Source organism: Hesperophylax consimilis, chromosome 10, assembly GCF_061612785.1.
Source record: "Hesperophylax consimilis isolate HC1 chromosome 10, BYU_Hcon_1.0, whole genome shotgun sequence".
Taxonomy (NCBI): Eukaryota; Metazoa; Arthropoda; class Insecta; order Trichoptera; family Limnephilidae; genus Hesperophylax; species Hesperophylax consimilis.
This window is the reverse complement of record NC_142845.1, coordinates 28334860-28355754: the sequence shown is the minus strand read 5'-3', so window position 1 is coordinate 28355754 and position 20895 is coordinate 28334860. Positions and strand designations below refer to the sequence as shown.

The following is a 20895-nucleotide window of genomic DNA, read 5'->3' as shown; positions in this document are numbered from 1 at the left end:
ACATTCTTTTAAAAATATAATTTAAATATCTCAGTTTGTTAACAGTTTTTTCTATATGGCTGGTCCATTTTAGTTGAGAATCTATGGTTACACCTAAGTACTTAATATTTTTTCCTGATTTCATCTCTTTACAGTTTGAGCATGCGGTAGGGTTACAATTTACATTATGAAATCTTAAATTAAGATTAGTTTTGGGAGCTGACTTCAGTGTTTTATAGAAAGGAATACAGAGAGTTTTTTCATAATTTAAAGTAAGAAGGTTTCTATCTAGCCACTCTTTGACAATAGTAATACATTTGTTAGCCTTATTAGTTGTGTCTTCCCATGTATTTCCTTGGACTGTTATTGCAGTATCGTCAGCAAATGAGAAAATATTACCAGGTATAACAATGTTACATAAATCATTTATATAGATTAAAAAGAGTAGCGGCCCTAATACAGTCCCTTGTGGAACACCGTGTTTTACTGTATCAAAATTGCTCAAACACATTCCAATTTTTGTACATTGTTGTCGATTCGAAATGTAATTTTGTAAAAGCATGAGACATTTATTTTTAATTCCAATGTTGGATATTTTATTTAAGAGAGTACTATGGTTGACTGTGTCAAAGGCTTTCTTCAAATCTAAAAAAATTGTTAGGGTTTTAATATTTGAGTCTAGGTTAGAATAAATTCTATTGGTTAAATTAAATATAGCATCGTCAGTGCCGAGTTTGGTTCTAAAGCCATATTGGTTAACTGATAGGAGTGCATGAGATTCCAGAAAATCGATGATTCGTTTTTTTATAAATTTTTCTAATATCTTGGACAATTGAGAAGTTAAGGTGATTGGTCTGTAGTTGTCTGTTTTACATCGAGGTCCTGATTTGTGTATTGGAATGATATTCGCAAGTTTAAATAAATCCGGGAAAATACTCTTACTGATACATGCGTTAAATATATGATGTAGTGGTTTGATTATATGTTGTTTTATGGATTTAATTGTAGCATTACTTAAGTTATCAGGACCATTTGCAGACCTAACGCTTATGTTATCAATATGGTTTGAGATTTCAACTTCTGTAATTTCCATGAATTCAGATAGTTCAGAGGTAGAATTTTTAGTCTCTAAATAGTCTGAGAATACATTCTGAGAGTGTAAGCTAAGAGAAGGGTTATTGTCTATTAGGGTAGATGCAATGTTTGTGAAAAAGTGATTGAAATTGTTTGCAATATCTTCAGCATTCTCTAAGATTATATTATGTTCGGTTACAATTTTTTGGGGAATTTTGTGATCCTTTTGTTTCCTGTTTGAGATCTCATTTAAGATGTTCCATGTTTTTCGTGAGTCGTTTTGTGCTTTTTGGAATTGTTCAGAATAGTACTGTTGTTTGCATTTTTTTATAAGAGTATTAAGGTAATTTCTATATATAATATAATGGTTCCTTTTGCTGTAATTTTGTGTTTCATTGTTGGTTATGCAATGGTTTTCGTTAGTTTTGTAAGATTTGAACAGTTTATTTCTATGATGTATTGATATTATTAGACCACGTGTGATCCATGGTTTTATGTGTCTATGTTTACTTTTAGGTGGTTTTCTTTGTTCATAACATTTTTCAATGTGGTTTTGAATAATTTCATAAAAGTTATTTAGAGACAGATTAGGGTCGTTATTAGAAAGCACCGAATCCCATGTTTCGGTTGTTAGTGATATGTCTAGGTCTAGTGATAGGTAATTAATTTTTGTTTTTATTTCCTGCTGGTTATTGGGATCGATGTTTCTGGGAGAATTTATAACGCAATGACCGTAGAAGGTGGGATAGTGGTCTGTAATGTCAATTTTTAAGGTAGCAGATCTATTTGGGTATTTTTTTTTGCTTTCAAAAATATGTGATCAAGACATGAATCATTAGGATGATTGGGCCTAGTAGTACTGTTCAGGTAAGATAGGTAACCTTTGGTGTACAGTAAGTTTAAGTATTCGTTTGCAGATGGATTTAGTATTGCGTTTTGTATATTTATATTAATGTCTCCCATTAAAAATGAAAAATCAAATTGATTTGAGCTATGTTCGTCAATAAAAGTTTTAATTTCGTGTATGAACAAATTTGTGGATAATGAGGGAGAGCGGTATGCTGACAAAATAGAATACTTTTTTCCTTGAGAGGTAAAGGTTGCATGGATAGCATTTGAATATTTGAAATTTGGGCTGACAATGTTAATATTAGATATAGAGTGTACATTATAAACTATGGTAATGCCATCATGAGAGGTGTGTCTAGCTGGAATTGAAAAAGAAATATAGTTTGGTAGGCTGAAAGGGATACATTCGCGCATTTGCGTTTCGGTAAGAGATATAAAATCAATTTGGAAAGATAACGAGTTTAAAAGGATACAGAACTCATCAAAATGTTTCCTAATACTTCTGATGTTCATATTTAGTACATTGAAAGATGTGTCTTCGAAGATTGAGTTTAGGTCTTGATAATTTTCGCATTCATGGTTTTCCGGGATGCTATATACTTCTAAGGAGGCCATTTTTATTGAGTCCGGGAGGTATCCAAAGAAGTTGTAGAAGTGAGGCACGGTTACTGGAGTGGAATGTCGCTCGCATCTTTGACATATATTATTGGTGAATCCTTATTTTTACGGAGAAGGACGTTCCCGTTAATATTCATGACTTGAATTCACAGAAAGACCAAAGCGAACACGTGCTCCAGCATTTGTCTCTGTGATTTTACACGCAGATGGAGGCGGCAGTTCAGATATTATTAGACCTTAATATTTAGTCAATAGCCTGGCCGGAAATCGCAATAAAAAAATTAGAAAGCCAACTTAGAAATACACCCATTAGTCGGCAGATTTAGCTCTAGACCCTCATCAAGTAGTAATTCTGAAATGGGTGTATCGTTAAGCCAGCGACCCGGCAATAAAAAAAACCTTCGCCCAAGGCTAGGCTAAATTGTAATTGTTTGAAGGTCATATTTAAAAACGTAATTTTAAAATATTTAACATTAAGTATAAATCTAAATGTAAGAGTAATTGTCAACTTAGATTAGAAATTTAATTGCAACCAGATATTAATTAAGTGTATGCATGCATAATGTTAAGATACTTAAATATATATTAAGATTTTGAACCGTAAGTTAGTCCAAATCAGCCAGACAGCGCAATCTAGCGGTGAGAATGGCGATGCCAGCGCCACGGACTCAGCCAACGCACCGAAGTGGTGTAAAGCGGAACCACTTTAGTTCCAGCACCCCACGAGAGGTGCGCTACGGTCGCCGGATTGCGCAGCTCAACAGATTCCGCAACCAAAACAGTACCCAGTCGGAGAGTGATCATCTCGCCCGCCCCTTGGGGCGGTCGCCGAGGAAGCTGCCCTCTCGGCAGTTCTCATCTCGCCTCAACAGCTGAAGACAGATTCCGCAACCAACAGTTGATTTTTTGGCACTGGAGAGTGATCATCTCGCCCCCCCTTGGGGCGGTCGCCGAGGAAGCTGCCCTCTCGGCAGTTCTCATCTCGCCTCAACAGTTAACAGTTCCCAGTCAGCACTCGACAGTTCCCATTCCGCACTCGACAGTCATCATCTTGGGAGTCATTATCCTGCCCTCCCCCTTGGAGCGGCGCCGAGGCTCTGCCGACCAGGAAACTGCCCTAGCAGAAGTTACCGTCTCTCCTCCGCCGAGAAACTTCCTGCTCTCCCCCCCTGGAGCGGCGCTGAGGCGCTTCCGACCAGGGAGCTGCCCTAGCAGGAGTTACCGTCTCGCCTCCGCCGAGAAACTTCCTGCTCTCCCCCTTAGAGCGGCGCCGAGGATCTTCCTACTAGGGCGCTCTCGCCTCTCAAGAGTCGCTGCCTGCCGACTCCGCCCTTCGGAGCCTTGGCCCAGGCTGAACTAATTCCGCTCTTCGGATCCAACCCAAGTTGCCGCTTGTGTGATGTCGGTGATAAGTGCGAACGTGGAGATCCGCGGTTCAAGATAAGAACTATAATTTACGACTAGATTAAGACTAACCCTTCTTTATACATTTTTTAAAAAATGTATAAAGAAGGGTTTTGTAACTAAGTAAATTCTTTTTTTTTTCGTTCCTCCTTTTCTTTAGCTTGAATATTATTATTATTAACTTCCCTTGAGTAGAGTTGTAACAAGCTTCTTAGCTCGTTTTTCATATAATCTAGCTACTTTTTTTAAATAAAACTCATCAACGAAAAATGACAATTCAAGAGTCATTTCTTTAGGATACGGTTATTTTTGTGTTGAAATTTTGTTTTTATACCTCAAAAATCCCTACCACCAGGATTGTGAATTTTTGGTTGGCTATACAAGGTTTTAGCTTTTTTTTTGCAACTTTTCGGGTGACGTCTTGCGCCTGGAATTTATTTTAAAAATCGAGTTGGCAAATATATGGGCAAATGGCAACACTGCAAACAAAGTACACGTGAAATTTGACAGTTGCTACTGCCGTAATTCGGTGTTTATATTGATATTTCTAGGTTATTCTGTGCACAAAAGATAATAACTGAGTCAATATAGTTGGTTGGATCAACGTAAATGAATAAACAACTAAGGTGTCGATTTTTCAACATATTGTGTGACAATGGACGCCTATGACATATTCAAAAAGCTTACTAAAGGTCTTACCTTCAAGTCGAAACTTCTCGGTAAAACCCCAATCCTACAGGTATATTTGAATGTATTTACATAGATATTTAAATCTGAAACAACACATTATTCTCAATACGCGTTATGTAAATTTTTGTTTGTACTCGACCTTATTTGTCTTCAGAAATTTTGTTTTGGGTAAACATTAACACCTACCTAGGCATTTATTATAGAAATAGTAACCTTATTTAATCACACGTGTCTCGCTCTTAGAAAACCAAGACTATTATCCCAGAATTGGAAATAAAAAAGGAAGATCCAATCAATTCAAATGGATTGGACAATGAAGATAACGATTCAATCAATGACGACATTGAAGAAATACAAACTAACAAGAAGGAAGATGAAGACGACTATGAACTTAATCTAATGGATGGCTTAACAGTCACCGAAGCCGGAGTGAAAAAGAAAAATAAGAAGAGACGGACCAAAAAAGTCACAGAAAAAAAACTTTCAGCTATTGAGAGAGAGCAGGTAAACAAGCGTACTTTTAAATCTTTATTAATATGACGTTACAATCTATACATATATATAATCTTTATTACAATATATAATATAGGTGTGCTGTAGAAATCTTACAGTGGCAAGCAAAAAGTATGTTGTATTTGGGAGGCGGGTATGGGAACCGCTGCCCCAGAAACCATTTATTGAATAACCAACACCTCTGCCACAGAACACCCCAAGTGGTTCGCTACGTTTGGTGACTTAGCAGGGGTGCGCGGGTTCTTGGGGGTGAGGTTTGTTTAGGTCTGGGCGGCGGATGCGTCTGCCCACCTACTGCGCGGCGGGCCGGATCAAGAGAGACCGGTTTTGAGACGCCTTTTGACCTCTCCGGCCGGGCTCTCTCGACCCATCGCTTTGCACCACAGTTGGATACATTGACCCCCAGATTCCTACCCACCCCTCATACCTTTTCCTCCCCAGAACTTCTTCTCCCCAGAACTTCTTCTCCTTCCTTTCCTCACAGACGAAAGACGTAAAAAGGGAAAAAATTTGCAAAGCTCATATTTGGCACGACTCGCATATTTTATGACAATTTAACACACTGATGGATAGCAGTGTTTACATTGCCGACTAAGGTAGTGCCATTAAAATATGAATCTCTCCCTAACGGGATAGGAAATTCCCGCCATCCGCTGTTGTCCACCGGGCAGCTAACCGCCGTGCTACACAACTCCTTTGTTCGTTACTACTTACTTCGAGAATAATTCGGAATTATTAGTTTTTTTTCAGACCCAACGACCATTCAGGTTTTCAGAAATTGTGTTGACAAAATTATTAGCTCGTTATATCAGTGAATCGACCTCGCTATAACAGCCAATAATTATAGAAGATAAGCCTGAATTAAAATATCGTTTTGTTATTGCTCATTATAGCCGTGATCGTTACAACCAAGTTCGACTGTATAGTATATTTGCAGCACGTTCCAGAGTGGAAAATACTCTCAGTATCACCCTGGTGTAGGACCACTCTTCCTCATCTACTTCCCCTTCCCACTACCTTAGCCTCACAACATACCCCAATTGAGGATGCCATAATCTAGCTGGCTCCAAATGATAGGGAGCAGTTGAGACTCTTGTGTGGTATTCACATTTAAAAGTATGTATATGTATTACGCCACCTTGTTTGTGAAAAAGGTAATTTGGCTTGGTCTGCCCATGGGAGTGAATGGCTCCTGGGAAGACAACATTGCCACTCCCATGGGAGTGATCGAAAAGCACAATTAGAATTTTCGATAATAATATTTTATTTTTTTTAGGCTCGTCATTTCAGAAGCGAACATGGAATCCGCGTGGTGGGTCCAGAGCCCCCGAGTCCCCTGAAGAACTTCTTCTCCCTAGTGGACAACTACGGGATACCCCAGGGGCTGGTTGACAACCTGGTTCAGTGCGGGTACATGGAACCCACCCCTGTACAGAGGCAGGCCGTTCCCTGTATGCTGGAGGTAATTATTCAATTATGTTTTGCCTGATTAGATATTGTTATCGACCGATTAGTAACTGAGTGGACACCAACATTGGTATCAAACAATTTTGGTATTTGAAAAAGTTAAATGAATTTGCGAATTATGTTTTCTGAGAGATAGGGTAGAGGAAGGGTGATAGAGATATTGAAAGAAAAGTAAATGCAGGTACCTCCATTAATGGAGGACTGAACGCGGTTGGCGCTACCAAAAACTGTCCAAAGAAGCGAAGCTAACGGTCCACAATGGAGTGCTGGTACCTGTATGGCAGTGAGGCATGGAACTGGCAGAGAACGGATGAAAGTAGATTGAATGCTGTAAACCACTGAACCATGTATGATCGTGTGTGAAACATGGAGATCTGCAAAGAATGCAAGGCTGATGTAAGCGTAAAGAGTAGGATTAAGAAAGGGTTACTCAAATGGTTTTGGGCATTTAGAGCGAATGAACAAAGAAAGGAATGCAAAGAGAATATATGACGCAAATGTGAATCGTAGTAAGTCGGGGACATCCAAGGAAGACATGGCACGATCAAGTGAATCAGATACTTTAGTCGGGCCATGTCACAAGAGTCAGAATAATAGAAGAGTATGAATGAGACGATGTATGAATATGAATGAGGCAAGGAGTGTGTGCCAAGACCGAGTTGTGTGATGGTCCATCCTCTCCGCCTACCCCTGCGGAAACAGTTAACAGTAAGGTCAATCCCACTCGGGTCGGATTTGTTGATTTTTTTTTAAGCCTATATTTTTTACTCTAGTTCCTTATTGTAGTGACTGGGTTATCATCAAAATGACAATTCAACACACCTCCAAAAAGTGATGAAACAAAAACTAGGTTAAATAGGTTACATAGGTAACTATTAAACCTAGTTTTTGTTTCATCGCTTTTAATGACTATATATCACTTTTTAAAATTGTGTGAATTTTAATTTCGATTGGAAATTCAAGGCCACATGGCATTTTATGTGTTCTTCTTTATTCTACGACTATCATCATTGGATCGATAAAGTGATTGAAGTGTTTGTGGGCGTGTCTGTTGTGTCCGAAGTGAGGTAAAATTTTCCTTAGTTTGGACACACCAGACACGCCTAAAACACACTTCTATCGGTTTTTCTCTGTAGTGTTCTTACTAGAAACTAGCATACAAATGGACAAGTGTATAATATTTCTTATATTTTAAATCTCTAGAATCGTCAGATCCTAGCCTGCGCCCCTACCGGCTCGGGTAAGACTGCAGCCTTCCTCCTGCCCCTCCTGCACGCCCTGAAGGCGCCCCAGCGGTGGCCACGAGCCCTGGTGCTCTGCCCCACCAGGGAGCTGGCCAAGCAGATATACCGGGAGGCGTTGCGTCTCAGCGCGGGGACAAACATTGTGGTCAACTTTGTGCCCAAGATCAGTCCCGAGAAGCTTGACAGCAAAAAGGCTATCCTGAAAAAGACAGGTGGGCATTATCTATGGAATTCGATGATTAATTTGTTGTATTAATAGACTAACTGCTTCCCATGTCTATGCTTAACCTTTTCACCACGTTAATTAGTTCAAAAGTTTTCAGTATGCACGCCAACACCTACATAAAATTTGTTTAAGAGAGTTGGATTAGTACTGGTCATATTTATGACGTAATACTACAATAAAACAATTCCATATTTGTAGTTTGGAAGCCAGAATTTTAATATTTTTACTGTCTCTAAGTTTAGCATTATACTAGCACAGACACATGAAAATTCAAGGGATAGTCTGAAATTTTAACAAATCAGTTCCAATTTTGAAAATGGCACTTAAATTCAAAGCGAATTTGAGTACATTGAACCAGATTTCACGCAGGTCTAACGCACAGCACAGACAACCGAAATTAGTATGCTTCATAATAAGAATGAAATTAAAACGTATAAAATTTGAAGAGATTGAACTGAAACTGGGGGAAAAGTTGTATGAACTAATTTAGTGAATTTTTGTTGCCGAAATACGTAAATTTTGGCAGATTTATAAAAAAGATTTTTTACAGATTCTCGAAAAATAGATGTGATTTTACACCAATTAAATAAAAAATTTTAAATATTGCTTTTGCTGTGGAGCACTAAACCGAAAGGACTCCAATATTTGCAATTATGTTTTCTTAATATATAATGGTAATGTTTTTTCTTTTTTCAGATTTATTAATCAGCACACCAAACAGACTGTGCTTCCTTTTAGATCATGAAACTTCTCCTCTCAATTTAGAAAGGTATAACAAAAGCAATTTAACTTAAATTTCATAAAGAACCAATAAATTAATATTATAACGTAACAAAATTATTTCTAGAGTGAAATGGCTCATTATTGACGAGGCAGACAAGCTGTTTGAGGGGAAAGAGGGAAACGAATCAGACTTCAGGCCGCAATTGGAAAAGGTTATGAATGCCTGCAGTATTGACAGGTCGCTGTCACTCTTCAGCGCCACCCAAACACCCACCGTTGTGGACTGGTGTAGGAGAAACATGGATCAGTTTCTTAATATCACAGTTGGACAGAGGTAACGCTGAAAATTTCAAAGTAATAAATTATCATAATGTTATTACAATAACCTAATTCCAAATAATTGTAGGAGTTAATGAGTTGGTAATTAAGCACTCTTCATAAATAATATTTTATGCTGCTATTGTAATACATTACATGGTAACACCAAAACAATTCCAAGTTTGAATTTGAAAGTTCTGACCATAAACAAACCACTCACTAGATTGATAACGTCGGGTTTTTTGTATGAAACAAATTGGTCCTAAAAAACCATAGATATGCCAATATATAGACAGTAAAATTCTCATTCGGAGCCTACTTATTATACTATTCACCAATGAAAAACTTTGAAAGTTTATTCCATAGACTTTCAGACTTTTTTATTGGTGGTTATAGTTAGGCAATTATATGACATCATCACAATATTTCAGTTCAAATTTTCGATCGAAGTTATACCACCCTGGTTCTGACTTCTGACAAATGGGTGGAAAGTTGGATTATTTTTATTTAATAACCTAAAGATTTTTTTATTAAATAGCTTATTATTGTATTGTATTTCAGAAATGCAGCAACAGAACTTGTAAAACAGGAGCTTCTTTATGTTGGTAATGAAAGCGGCAAATTGGTAGCATTCCGGCAGCTTGTTCAACAAGGACTCAAACCACCAGTGTTAGGTAAACCATTTTCCTATAAAATACATTACTAATCCACTAAACTCAACCCGCCCTTGAGGTGATTTTGCACAAAAACGGCACTATATAAATCATCCAAATATTATTATATCGCCAACAAGCTGTAAAAAACCAATAGATTTGGTATTTTCAAAGTATTTTTGATTGTCTGAAAAAAATTACAATGATGATGGAATTTTTATGTTGACAAATAAATCTGTTGGCTAAAGGAGCAACGGAATGAGTCAATCAGTTGACAGTCAACAACATCTGAGTACTCATTCTGCATACACTAAATATTGACTCAATCTGTTGTTCCTTTCGTCCACAGAAATAACGATTTGAAATGTGCCATTTTTGATTTTTCGCCTAAACAACATCGTTTATGTCTGTTCATATGGCGTTGTTGACGTCACGCCGGCCAACTTCGGTGACAGCCGTTTTACAAGCCAGTAGTGTTTTCTACATCATAATGACGTAGCTTGTAGCCAGTTCGAACCATTTAGGAATGTGTGGTTTTAGATCATTTTTAAAATCAATGGTTATGAAAATACTTAAATTGATCAGAATCAGAAAAATAAACATTAAATCTGTCACATGTTTTTAACGGTAACCTAGTTTGTGAAAATACCCTAATGCGACAACATTAAAACCTTACAATAGAGTGCAAAGGGAGTAAGTGAAAGAGGAAGGTTGAGAATTACCTGGCTATTTAGATCTCGCCACAAACATGGTGAAAGCCATTTCAAGCAATATTTCGTTTCTTAATGGTGGTCTTTCACCAGGGCGATACTGAGAGTACCCACCAATTTATATTATTTCAACATTGTGTTTTTTTATTTCAGTTTTTGTCCAAAGCAAAGACAGGGCTAAACAGCTCTTCAAAGAGCTATTGTACGACGGAATAAACGTTGACGTAATACACGCTGACCGAACTCAGTTGCAGAGGGACAATGTAGTCAAGAGTTTCCGCCTCGGTAAAATATGGGTCCTGATTTGCACGGAGCTGATGGGACGAGGTATCGACTTCCGCGGAGTCAATCTGGTCATCAACTATGACTTCCCACCGAGTTCAATCTCATATGTACACAGGTAACCCATTATATTATAAATGAATACTACATATAAAGGGTTTTCCAATAAGAGGTGTTATTTTAAATAGCCCGCTATTTCGGTAGATGTTACTTTTGAAGCTGTCATTTTTAATTTATATACATAATAAAATAAAAGAAGTGATAAGTGATGTGTAGTTTGTGGCAAGTGTGTGTTTATGTATGTAAAATAAATAAAAATAATAAAATAACACCTCTTATTAGAAAACCCTGTTGTTAAGTGGCGCAAAATATTGATACTGCGCATGGTTGGTTATGGAGGTGCAGAATTTCTTAATGATGCATAGCCGGTTATTTTTTAATCAGTATTGTGCAATTACGGTTAAACATGTGTATATTGTCGAGTTTATGCCCAATTCCTTGTATTTACTTAGGAAGTAATGCATTCCTTAAAGAAGGCTCGTCCCCTTTGAAATAGCCAATGTTGAACACGGATAGGAAAAAGGGATATAGAATTAATTGATTTTATATCAGTGTTTAAAGCATTGTATATTTTAGGAGCGATGAACCGGAATTGTCGTTGAGCGAATGTGTTCAGGTTATTTTTCCGCATGTAGCAAATTTAATTTTTGCCAGAGCTTTTGCTGTTTCAGCATGCAGATTTTCCACTTTATAGTTAAGATAATTAGACATAAAATTTTCTTCTTGTTAGTCTGCTTATTCTAGTTCTATATGTATTTACTGATTAAATCATCATCAATGTAATTTTAGGATCGGACGAGCTGGCAGAGCAGGACAGACCGGGAGAGCAGTAACTTTTTTCTCCGAAGATGATATTCCAAATTTAAAAAGGTAAGCCATTTAAAAAAATGTAAAATTGCTTTGCTATAACTGATTTCTTTCTGTCCGGAGCCGGTGGAACTATGGCATCTTCAATTGGGGGATGTTGAAAGGATTGGGGAAGAAGAAGGTTGGGAAGTTCCTGACTATTCAGATCTAATCACCCTCATTCAAGCAATGTTTCGATTCTGAATTACTGAGAGTATCTACTACTCTGGAACAAAGTGAGAAGTTGTTTTGACAATCTTACGAGAATTTATTTCAGATGACCAGCTCTCTACTGTTGTTGAATTCACTATGTATACTCTTGAAATGGCCTGACCTGACTAGAAAACTTATAAAATTTTTATTGGATTTTTACTGTGCCAATTTAGAATCCAAACATTGCCTTTTTATGAATAAATACAGTTTTATTTCATTTTTACATAAATATGTATACTAATTATTATTTGACAGTATCGTAGTGGTCATGAGGCAATCGGGATGTGAAGTTCCGGAATACATGTTGACTCTCAAGCAAACCAGAAAGAACAGAAAACAGATGCTCAAGTTCGCACCCAAACGGCAGGACATTTCTACCGAACTTCCCGAGAGGAGGGGTTTTAAGTAAGTACATACATGGATTATTACTTAACCCTTTCCCTGCGGGAGACGCACGCCTGCGACGCACTGTACATGCCCTGTACGCGGGTGGCACATCTGTGCGACGCAAAGTTTCTTCGGCGTTATGGGTATGAAACATGCTTGAGCACGGTAAAACTTATACTCCTAAAAAATCTCACATCTTTGCACTACTGACATCTTACGATATTTACCCATAATACGTATCCTAATCATCGATACAAAGATTTGAAGGGATCTTCCAACTCAGAGCGAAAAATGAATCAGTTTGAATTCTTCCCGCGTCTTTACACACGTTATTGCGCAGGCGCATTTTATAAGATTCTCAAACAGAGACGCTCGCCGTGTAGATTACATTGTTTTATCGAATAATTGTTTGCTTTTTCGTGGATATGAACTATTTTAATTACAGTGTACATTAATCTGTTTTATCATATTTTAAAATAAGTTCAGTTACATACATTCATTCAAACTATTGAAGAAATATAAAATTTCGTCAGTGTTAGATTATTTTCAAATAAAGATACGTGGTTAAAACTTTTTTATAGTGAAAAATCAAGTGTAAAGTTGTACAAGTTTGACTTTTTATCAATTTTTGAAAGTATTTTTATTGCCAAAATATAAAATGTCGGGTCGTGGTCTTAATGACGAAGAAATATTTGGCGCTACTTTAGAAATAGATTCAGATTTTGAAATTAGTGACAGTGACGTCGATAATAATTGCTAAGCTGCTGAAATACATGACAGCCATGATTCTGCCGTTATGCGTTGAGAACTGTTTCAAAATCACAATAAAAAAATATATTAAGTGATACATATTTACGGTGACATAATAACAGAAAAATTATTTCATTATTTTTGTAAATTTAAGTGTAGTTATTTTTTATTATATGAACCTTTTTAAGTGTGTCAATATTTCATGTATCCAGTCAAACGCGACATCGCACCCATAAATCAACCACTTACATCGCACCACAGTTGAAGAGCTCTACTCCGGTTTGTTTATAATCATGTGTATCGTTATCCTTGAAATATTAACATGGCCGCCCGGGCATACCATATCAGTTACATTATGAATATATACTTCGAATTTTTATCAAGTCCCATTGATGTGCGGATTGTTTATTTATACTTGAAAAGATAATTCAAGACATAAGCGACGTATTTTTTAAAACAAATTTTAAAATCCATGCGTGATTATTGTTTAAAGTCATAAATTAGATTGATGATAAATAGCCCCGCGTGTGAACGAAGTGATACAAATTAATGACGCATAGAAAAGGTTAAAAGCGATAAAATTTTCTTTACCTGTAAAGTATACTTAACCTTTCAGCCCTAAAATATGAATCGAGAAAATTCAACAATTTATGCTTTGCGATTTATTTTTGCGATAATATGCCGTTTTGCACTTCCTGCTTCATTATTAGCCAACTTTTCGGACAGCGTTACTGTGTTCATCATCAGAGCAGATGCGATGATGGACATCACATTTTGGCTGTGAAAATCTCAAATCATATATACCCTTTCTTTCAGAAAACGTAACTGCACAATCTTGAGCTCCTGGGCTGTTGTACCTTTGCATATGTTTTGTCCTGAACGTAACAAGTGATTGTATTAATCTGTGCTGTGTGAATTTGTTGCCGAGTATGATAAATTTATTATGAACCACGATTACTTCTATTCTATAAAACTGTCTGCATAACTCTCTGAAGCACTCAGATCGTAGGTCCAATGTACTATATCCAATGAATCAAGTTTCTTGAATGAAGTTCGTCATTGAATATGCCTCCTGGTTCCACAATATGGTATCCCTTCAAGGCGGGACATTGACACCATCAATGCATTGGCATTTCTTCGTTTCTTTTACATTACCTACAGCTTTTGGTGCTTTCGACTCAACAACTGCATGCGTCTCCTGAGGTGGCAGTGTCCTATTTATAGACCTACTAGTAGCTTCCTTTGAACAGTGACTTTCTAACCACAGTGACCACAAGTTCTATACATTGCCTAATTTCTGTTGCTATCTCCCAATCATTCGAGATTCAATTATAAAGTTACTTTTTCTCCCATATTTTGTGACTCATTAACCCTTGAAATGTTACTGTTGCGACCTATTACTGGTGTGTCAAGTGTAAAAATCCCCTAAACAGAAAGTGTTGTTTTCAGATTAGCAATTGGATACCCTGGCTCTCATCAGATATAATTTTTTTATATCCAATGGATTTGGCGCTTGAGTTGTTAAATAATCTTGGTTTTTTTTATAGGAGAAAATTTGGTGATAAACCAGACAACAAAGAATTCAAAAAGAGGAAACCAAATGAAGGAGACAACAAAAGCCCTAAAAAGGGAGACTTCAAACCCAGAAAAGTGTTGACTCAGAAAAAACCAGAATTTATGAAAAAGGCAATGGGAAACAAAAATAAAGGCGACAAGGGACTCAACAAGAATAAAAAATTTAAAAACAAGAAACAATTCAATAAGAAAGATGTATAAAATAAGATGTAAAGAAATTCATAAATAAATACAAATTTCAATTTTTAGCACATTTATTATAATTATAATTTTTGATACAAAACAACACCAAGGCACAAATTTTAAGGCCACTTAAAAAAATTATAAATTAACCACTTACAAATATTTAATCATTATTCTAAGATATTTTTATGTGACCCTATTAAATTTATAATGAACAGCCATTTTGATATAATTTCAACGGTGACCGGGTATCTCATCAAAATCACAGTTCAACACACCTACAAAAAGTGTTATAAAGTCATGAAAAGTGATGAAACAAAAACTAGGTTACATAGGTAACTATTTAACCTAGTTTGTGTTTCATGACTTTTAATGACTATATCACTTTTTAAAGGTGTGTTTAATTGTCATTTTGATTTTATATCATGGAACCAATTTCAACAATGATTTTTTAAATTTGTTCTGAAATTTTAGTTTTTAGATAAATAAGAATTCTTAATTTTTCACAAAATACAATCGGTTTTATACATTTAAATACGGATAGAAAAATACAATCACATATGCCATCATCCTGCCAAATGAAGTATGAATTTGTGTCTTACCGGTAGATTGACACAACATTGAAGAATTATATATTATCTTTACATAAACATTATGTGTAAAAATTCAAACACAGATAGAGAGAGAGAGAGAAAACAAATACATACCTAACTATACAACTCCTTCCATACAAATAGTTCTGTAGAGTATGTAACTAACATAAAAGGAAAACAGAATATAAAATGAGCTAACTTTCTTCTCCGTTTCTACATAAATCTCACCTTGTGACCAACTTCCCACAAGTGCTCTCCTCAAATTCCTATTTCTGGCTATTCTTCTGCAGTACCCTGACCTTCCCATCCTGCGTCTTCTACCATAATCAGCTCATATTGAGTTCACTTGATCATTATCTTTGTAACCCTGTCATCCAGCGTTTTTTCTCCGGCACCTACAGAATCTTTAAATGGTTTCATGCTTAGTAAATTTACATTGATATCCAAATTGATAGACTTGCCCCAAAATGAAATCTGGGCATCATTCCGGCAAGCTGGAGGCAAACCACGTGACCATATATTTGGCAATAGGTGGGTTCGAGAATGCTTTGAATAATCTACTACAGCAGTTGTACATTGACCGTTGAAGAGAGCACAAATGTTACGCTTATTTTGTCATTATGCACAATGAAATAACCAGATCTTGCGCAGATAGGTAAAGTTTGCTACGCAGCACAGTCCATTGTGGGACTGAATGTTCTTTTTAAATAATTCTCTGTCGGTGGCCGAGTTGACCTCGCGTTTGGGTCCCACTCAGGCGTAGTGTGTTCAATTCCTCGGCTGGCTAAGTCCTCCATCACAACACAAGCAACATTTTCAGCTTACTGTGGTGGTAATAGGAGATTTTCAAATATTGTCAGGTTATTCGTAACCCGGGAATGTTTGTTTTTGAAAAAAAAAAAAAAATATATGAGTGATGTGGGTAAATTATAACACATTTATAAAAGTGTCTCAACTAAATATTTTAACAAAATATTCAATTTTGGAGACAAGCCTGAAATTTTTCTTTACCTGATTTCGGATTTGTAGTTAAGTTTTTACGCAGCCAGCAATTTGCATGCCATTGTAAAAAGGACTAGTAATTCGTAAGCAGATTTTATTTTCGAGGACTGAATCGTGATATTAGAACGCGAGTTGCCTGTATACTGTCAGATTCAATAGTGACAAATCACAGAAAGGCAAATGGTCACGCCGCCTACTGCGTCCTTCGCAACTTGGTTTGTTGCCATTTCCCTGGTCTATCAATTTGAATGTGTAAGATCCATTTTCTAGTTAAGTTAAAAACATTTATTTGTTGGGCTTAAAGTCTGCTAATTTAGTTTCTTCTTTTTGATTAAGGGACAACGTCTCACTATCGTAGTAATTCTAAAATAGTTAATGATCACTTTATCTTAAATAAATAAAATATTTATATTAAATTAATACATATACCACATTACAATGAATGAAAAGCATTAAACCTACAGAACACCTGGAATTGCCTACATGCGCCTCCAATCAACACCAGCTTAAAGTATTCTTGAGGAAAACAACAAAAATAGATAAGGTAGGAAAGGCATTTTAAAATGAAAAACATTTATAGAAAAAAAGGCACCTTCTAATTTACTGCGAGATGCAGATTTTTATATCCAATATTAAGGACAAATATAAAACCATTCATAAACTGCTTGTTCATAGATGGCGCCCATTTAATTATTTTGGGAGAGAAACACGTTTCCAAGTATTCCTGAAAATATTATGATGACTTGTTTGTTTACACCTGTATATGAATATGAATAAATAGTCTGTACAAAAACTTTATTCTTTCAAGAAAGGCATACAAATACAATATTGTATCGGTGATTCAATGCAATATTCAATTTGTATGCCTTTCGTTAATGAATTGAGTTTTTATGCGAACAAAATTATTTATTTATATTCCGTATATTAATATTTTAAAGCATAACTTGTAAAAGTGTTTTTTCCTGAAATAATTAATTTAACTAAAATGCTAACTACTACTTATTTAAATTACTTTCAGTCCATTTTCATGTTCATCTGAATATGTAAATATTCTTAATTAATTAAAATGGTTTTTCAGAAATTATCGGTACTTGAAAGGAGATGATTCATACATATTCTAGAATTTAATATTCAAAGTTGTTATTTTTTAACACTGTATGTAACAAATAAACCATTTGTGTATTTATTAAATTTTCAGATCATTTGTAAGTGTATGTGCAGTGAGCAGGGGTGGTCGTGCCTCCTCTAAAATATAGTGGAAAAAAGGTGAAAAAGATGCATGTATCCATACATCCAAAATATAGGGTAACTTTAATTTAAATGTCACCATTTTATAATTTGTATGAGCCTTTGAGTTACCTACTTCAATTCAAATATTACCCATTCATATATTCATTTCTCACTAGGACTGGTTAAATAAATTGAACAAATTATTGTCTTTATATTATGTAACTCATTACACCAGTGTACAACAATACAATACAGCGATAGGGCCCGCCTTCGAGAGCCGCTGATTTCATGTAGGTGGAGGAGAGTGGGGAAGTCATACGGAATTGAAATGAACGATAGCGGATAATACATTTCCCCCCACTCGAAGAATGAAGAATGCTATATTTCACTGGTACTGTGGCGTTATACATCATATCCAATTATTCTTATTAATGACACGTGACTGGCATGTGTGAATGGACCTTTATAGTTAAGGAAGTTAACCTCGTGAATAACTTCCACCTGCCGGATGGGGACCAGTTCTGTTTTGTTGAACCAGTGAAAGGTCTTAGACGACGTGCAGAATGTTGTGTTCACGTTTATGAAATTCAGGTGTCCTTTACTGTAATCTCTCTAATGAGTCTAGGACACTTTTGAAGAGCATCTCGTTATTACCTGAAAATCAAAAAATAAATTATTTATAAGATAAAACTGGGTGATGACCAGATGAAAGTTTTCCGTTAATCATAGATTTTGGTCCATTTCAGGTTTTCAACAAATTTTAATCAGCTGATAAGCATGCTTTTCTGCTGAACACGATTTGTTCATGTATTATTTGTAAATAAATCAATCATCTTACTTCCGTCTGTTAACAGAAGATACCAAAAAAAACTTACAAACAAATACATATAAAAGTAAAGTAATTGTGGCACCCTTTATGTCGTAAGTGAAATGGCTTTGCCGTCCGTTGAAGTTGGGCATCACATTGAGGTTGTTCTTGGACGTGTAAAAAGTGGTCAAATTGTACAGATTGACCGGTGCACGGGGGGCTGTGATAATCTGTATTCCGTTGTTTGATATGTTCAGGTAACTGGCCGGGAAATTTCTCAAGAATGCGCCTGCAAATAAAACAAATCACAGCTTGAATTTTCTCTCGTTACAATTTTTTTTTTTTTTTTTGTTTTTTTTATTATTTTTTTTTTATTTATTGGACAACAGATAGATTATCCAATTACTGTACAATTCTCAATTTGACAATCTTAACACCTATGAAGATAATTATTTAACAAAAAAAACTTTAGGCTATTTAAAGAAGAATTATATATATCTAGTGCTTCTGAGATTTCATTCAATAGCACCATTCCTCTTGTCATGCTATGTTGTGCTAGAATATCTGTTCTGCCGTATGGTATTTATTCTTATTCTTCGTATGGTGGAGGTCAAAGTGGGTTGCAGAGGTTATTCAGCCGGTCGACGGCATTGTGAGTCACTTGGTTCAGCATAGAACTTTTTTTTTTTTCCATTATTTCTGGCTTTCACCCTTCAAGGGTGTTCTTGGCCATCATTTAAAATTATTGAGAAATGAAAGGTGAATTTAAATATTAATTTTATTTAAATAGGCAAATTTCAAAATTATAATGAAAATTGGAGTCGAGTTCAGACTTAGAAGAGATGAGATGTTGAATAGAGGGGAGGCAATTTTAGATAAGGCTTGATAGAAGAGAGGATATTTGTTTAGAGAGGGACAACCAAAAAATATGTGATCTAAAGTTCCCACTTCTAGACCACAGAATGTACAATCTGGGGAGTCAACAACGTGAATTTTAAAAAGATGGGAAGGAACGGAACAATGTCCGATCCTCATTCGAATGAGTGAAGAAATTTCTTTTTTGGAAAAATGAGGGAATTGCTGAAACCACGGTTTTGATGGAATAGTCCTTTGTATTGAGGTATAGCAGGCTCCCTTGGATTGACTAGCAATGTGCCAATACTCCGACCAAACATTGCGGGATCTATCTTTGATGATGGAAAAAATGTCAGATAGGGGAATGTGGTTTACGAGGGTAACAACAGGGTTGGACGCTCCTTGTTTTGCCAAGGCATCCGCAATATTATTACCCATGATACCAACATGTCCAGGAATCCAAATCAGAGTTACAGTTTTACCAGAGCTTTGAATGGAGGCTATCATCTCTCGAATAAGGCATACAAAGTGATCATCAGGATGAAGAAGAGGACTGGATTTAAGTTTTTGGAGGGAACTGAGAGAGTCGGAGAGAACGAGGGAATGTTCAAAATTATTTTTGATTATATATTTGAGAGATTCTATTATTGCAATGCACTCGGCTGAAAATATTGAAAATTGATTTGAAATTGAATGAAATATTCTGTCATTAGAATTATTGTGGTAAACGTTAATACCTATACCACAGTTAGGAGAGTCGGGAGATTTGGATCCATCAGTAAATAAAAGAGAAAAGTTGGGCCATTTAGATGAAATAATGTCATTGAACATATTGTTGACAGTTCGGGCCGGGAGATTGGAATGACTTTTAAGGATTCCGATCCCTTCTATTATTGTTGGGGATAGGGTGACGTGACTATATTTTAATTTGTATAAGGGAAGTAGATCATTTTGGATGATGTGAAGCTCTGAGAGAGACTTAAAATTTTTACAGATGTCAGGAAGAGGTTTAGTTGAAGCTCTGATTGTAGATGAATGGGTTGAGTCAATGAACAACGAGACGCTGGGGATAACCTGATGACATTTAGAATTTAAACATTTAAGAACAAATTTGTCAGCAAATAGTTGACGCCTTAAATAAAGAGGAGGATCAGAACATTCTACTTGAAGGGAATTGATGGGTGACGATTGCATCGCTCCAGTTATAATTCGCAAAGATTTAGATTGAATTTTGTCTAATTTATCAAGTACATTTTTTGAGGCAGTACTAAAAAGTGGGCAGGCATAGTCAAGATGGCTTCGAATAAGTGCGTTGTAAAGCAACTTAATGCAAGTAGGGTGAGCACCCCACCAAACGCCAGATAATGATCTGATGATATTTAAATTTTTTTCGCATTTAGTAACTAAATTATTAATATGGGAAGACCATTTAAGTTTCCTATCAAATGTTACTCCCAAAAATTTTACTTCAGAAGCGTTGGGGATGGGAGAATTTTTAAATAAAATTTGAACGGGGGGGTTTTTATGGCGGTTTGAGAAGGTGACACACTGAGTCTTTTGGATTGAAAGTTCAAGACCATTTAACGTGAGCCATGTGCAAAGGGCATTCATGGCTTCGTTAAGATATTTGACGGCGAGAGGAA

The 20895-nt window shown here is 36.1% G+C and overlaps 1 protein-coding gene across 1 annotated transcript; it reads left to right on the top strand.

Moving 5' to 3' along the window:
* The first annotated feature begins 4395 nt into the window (after nt 1-4395).
* Nucleotides 4396-14815, top strand: ais (DExD-box helicase 52). Its single transcript, XM_089636212.1, has 11 exons — nt 4396-4663; nt 4858-5118; nt 6404-6589; nt 7798-8050; nt 8761-8833; nt 8912-9121; nt 9667-9779; nt 10622-10868; nt 11600-11680; nt 12125-12274; nt 14554-14815. The coding sequence occupies exons 1-11, from the start codon at nt 4580-4582 to the stop codon at nt 14780-14782; spliced, it is 1887 nt and encodes a 628-aa protein (XP_089492338.1). The 5' UTR covers nt 4396-4579; the 3' UTR covers nt 14783-14815.
* Nucleotides 14816-20895: the final 6080 nt, after the last annotated feature.

Coding starts and splice junctions, on each gene's coding strand:
- ais (XM_089636212.1), top strand. CDS start 4,580: ATGGACGCCTATGACATATTCAAAAAGCTTACTAAAGGTCTTACCTTC. Junction 9,780..10,621: donor ACTCAAACCACCAGTGTTAG/GTAAACCATTTT, acceptor TTTTTATTTCAG/TTTTTGTCCAAAGCAAAGAC. Junction 11,681..12,124: donor GATATTCCAAATTTAAAAAG/GTAAGCCATTTA, acceptor ATTATTTGACAG/TATCGTAGTGGTCATGAGGC.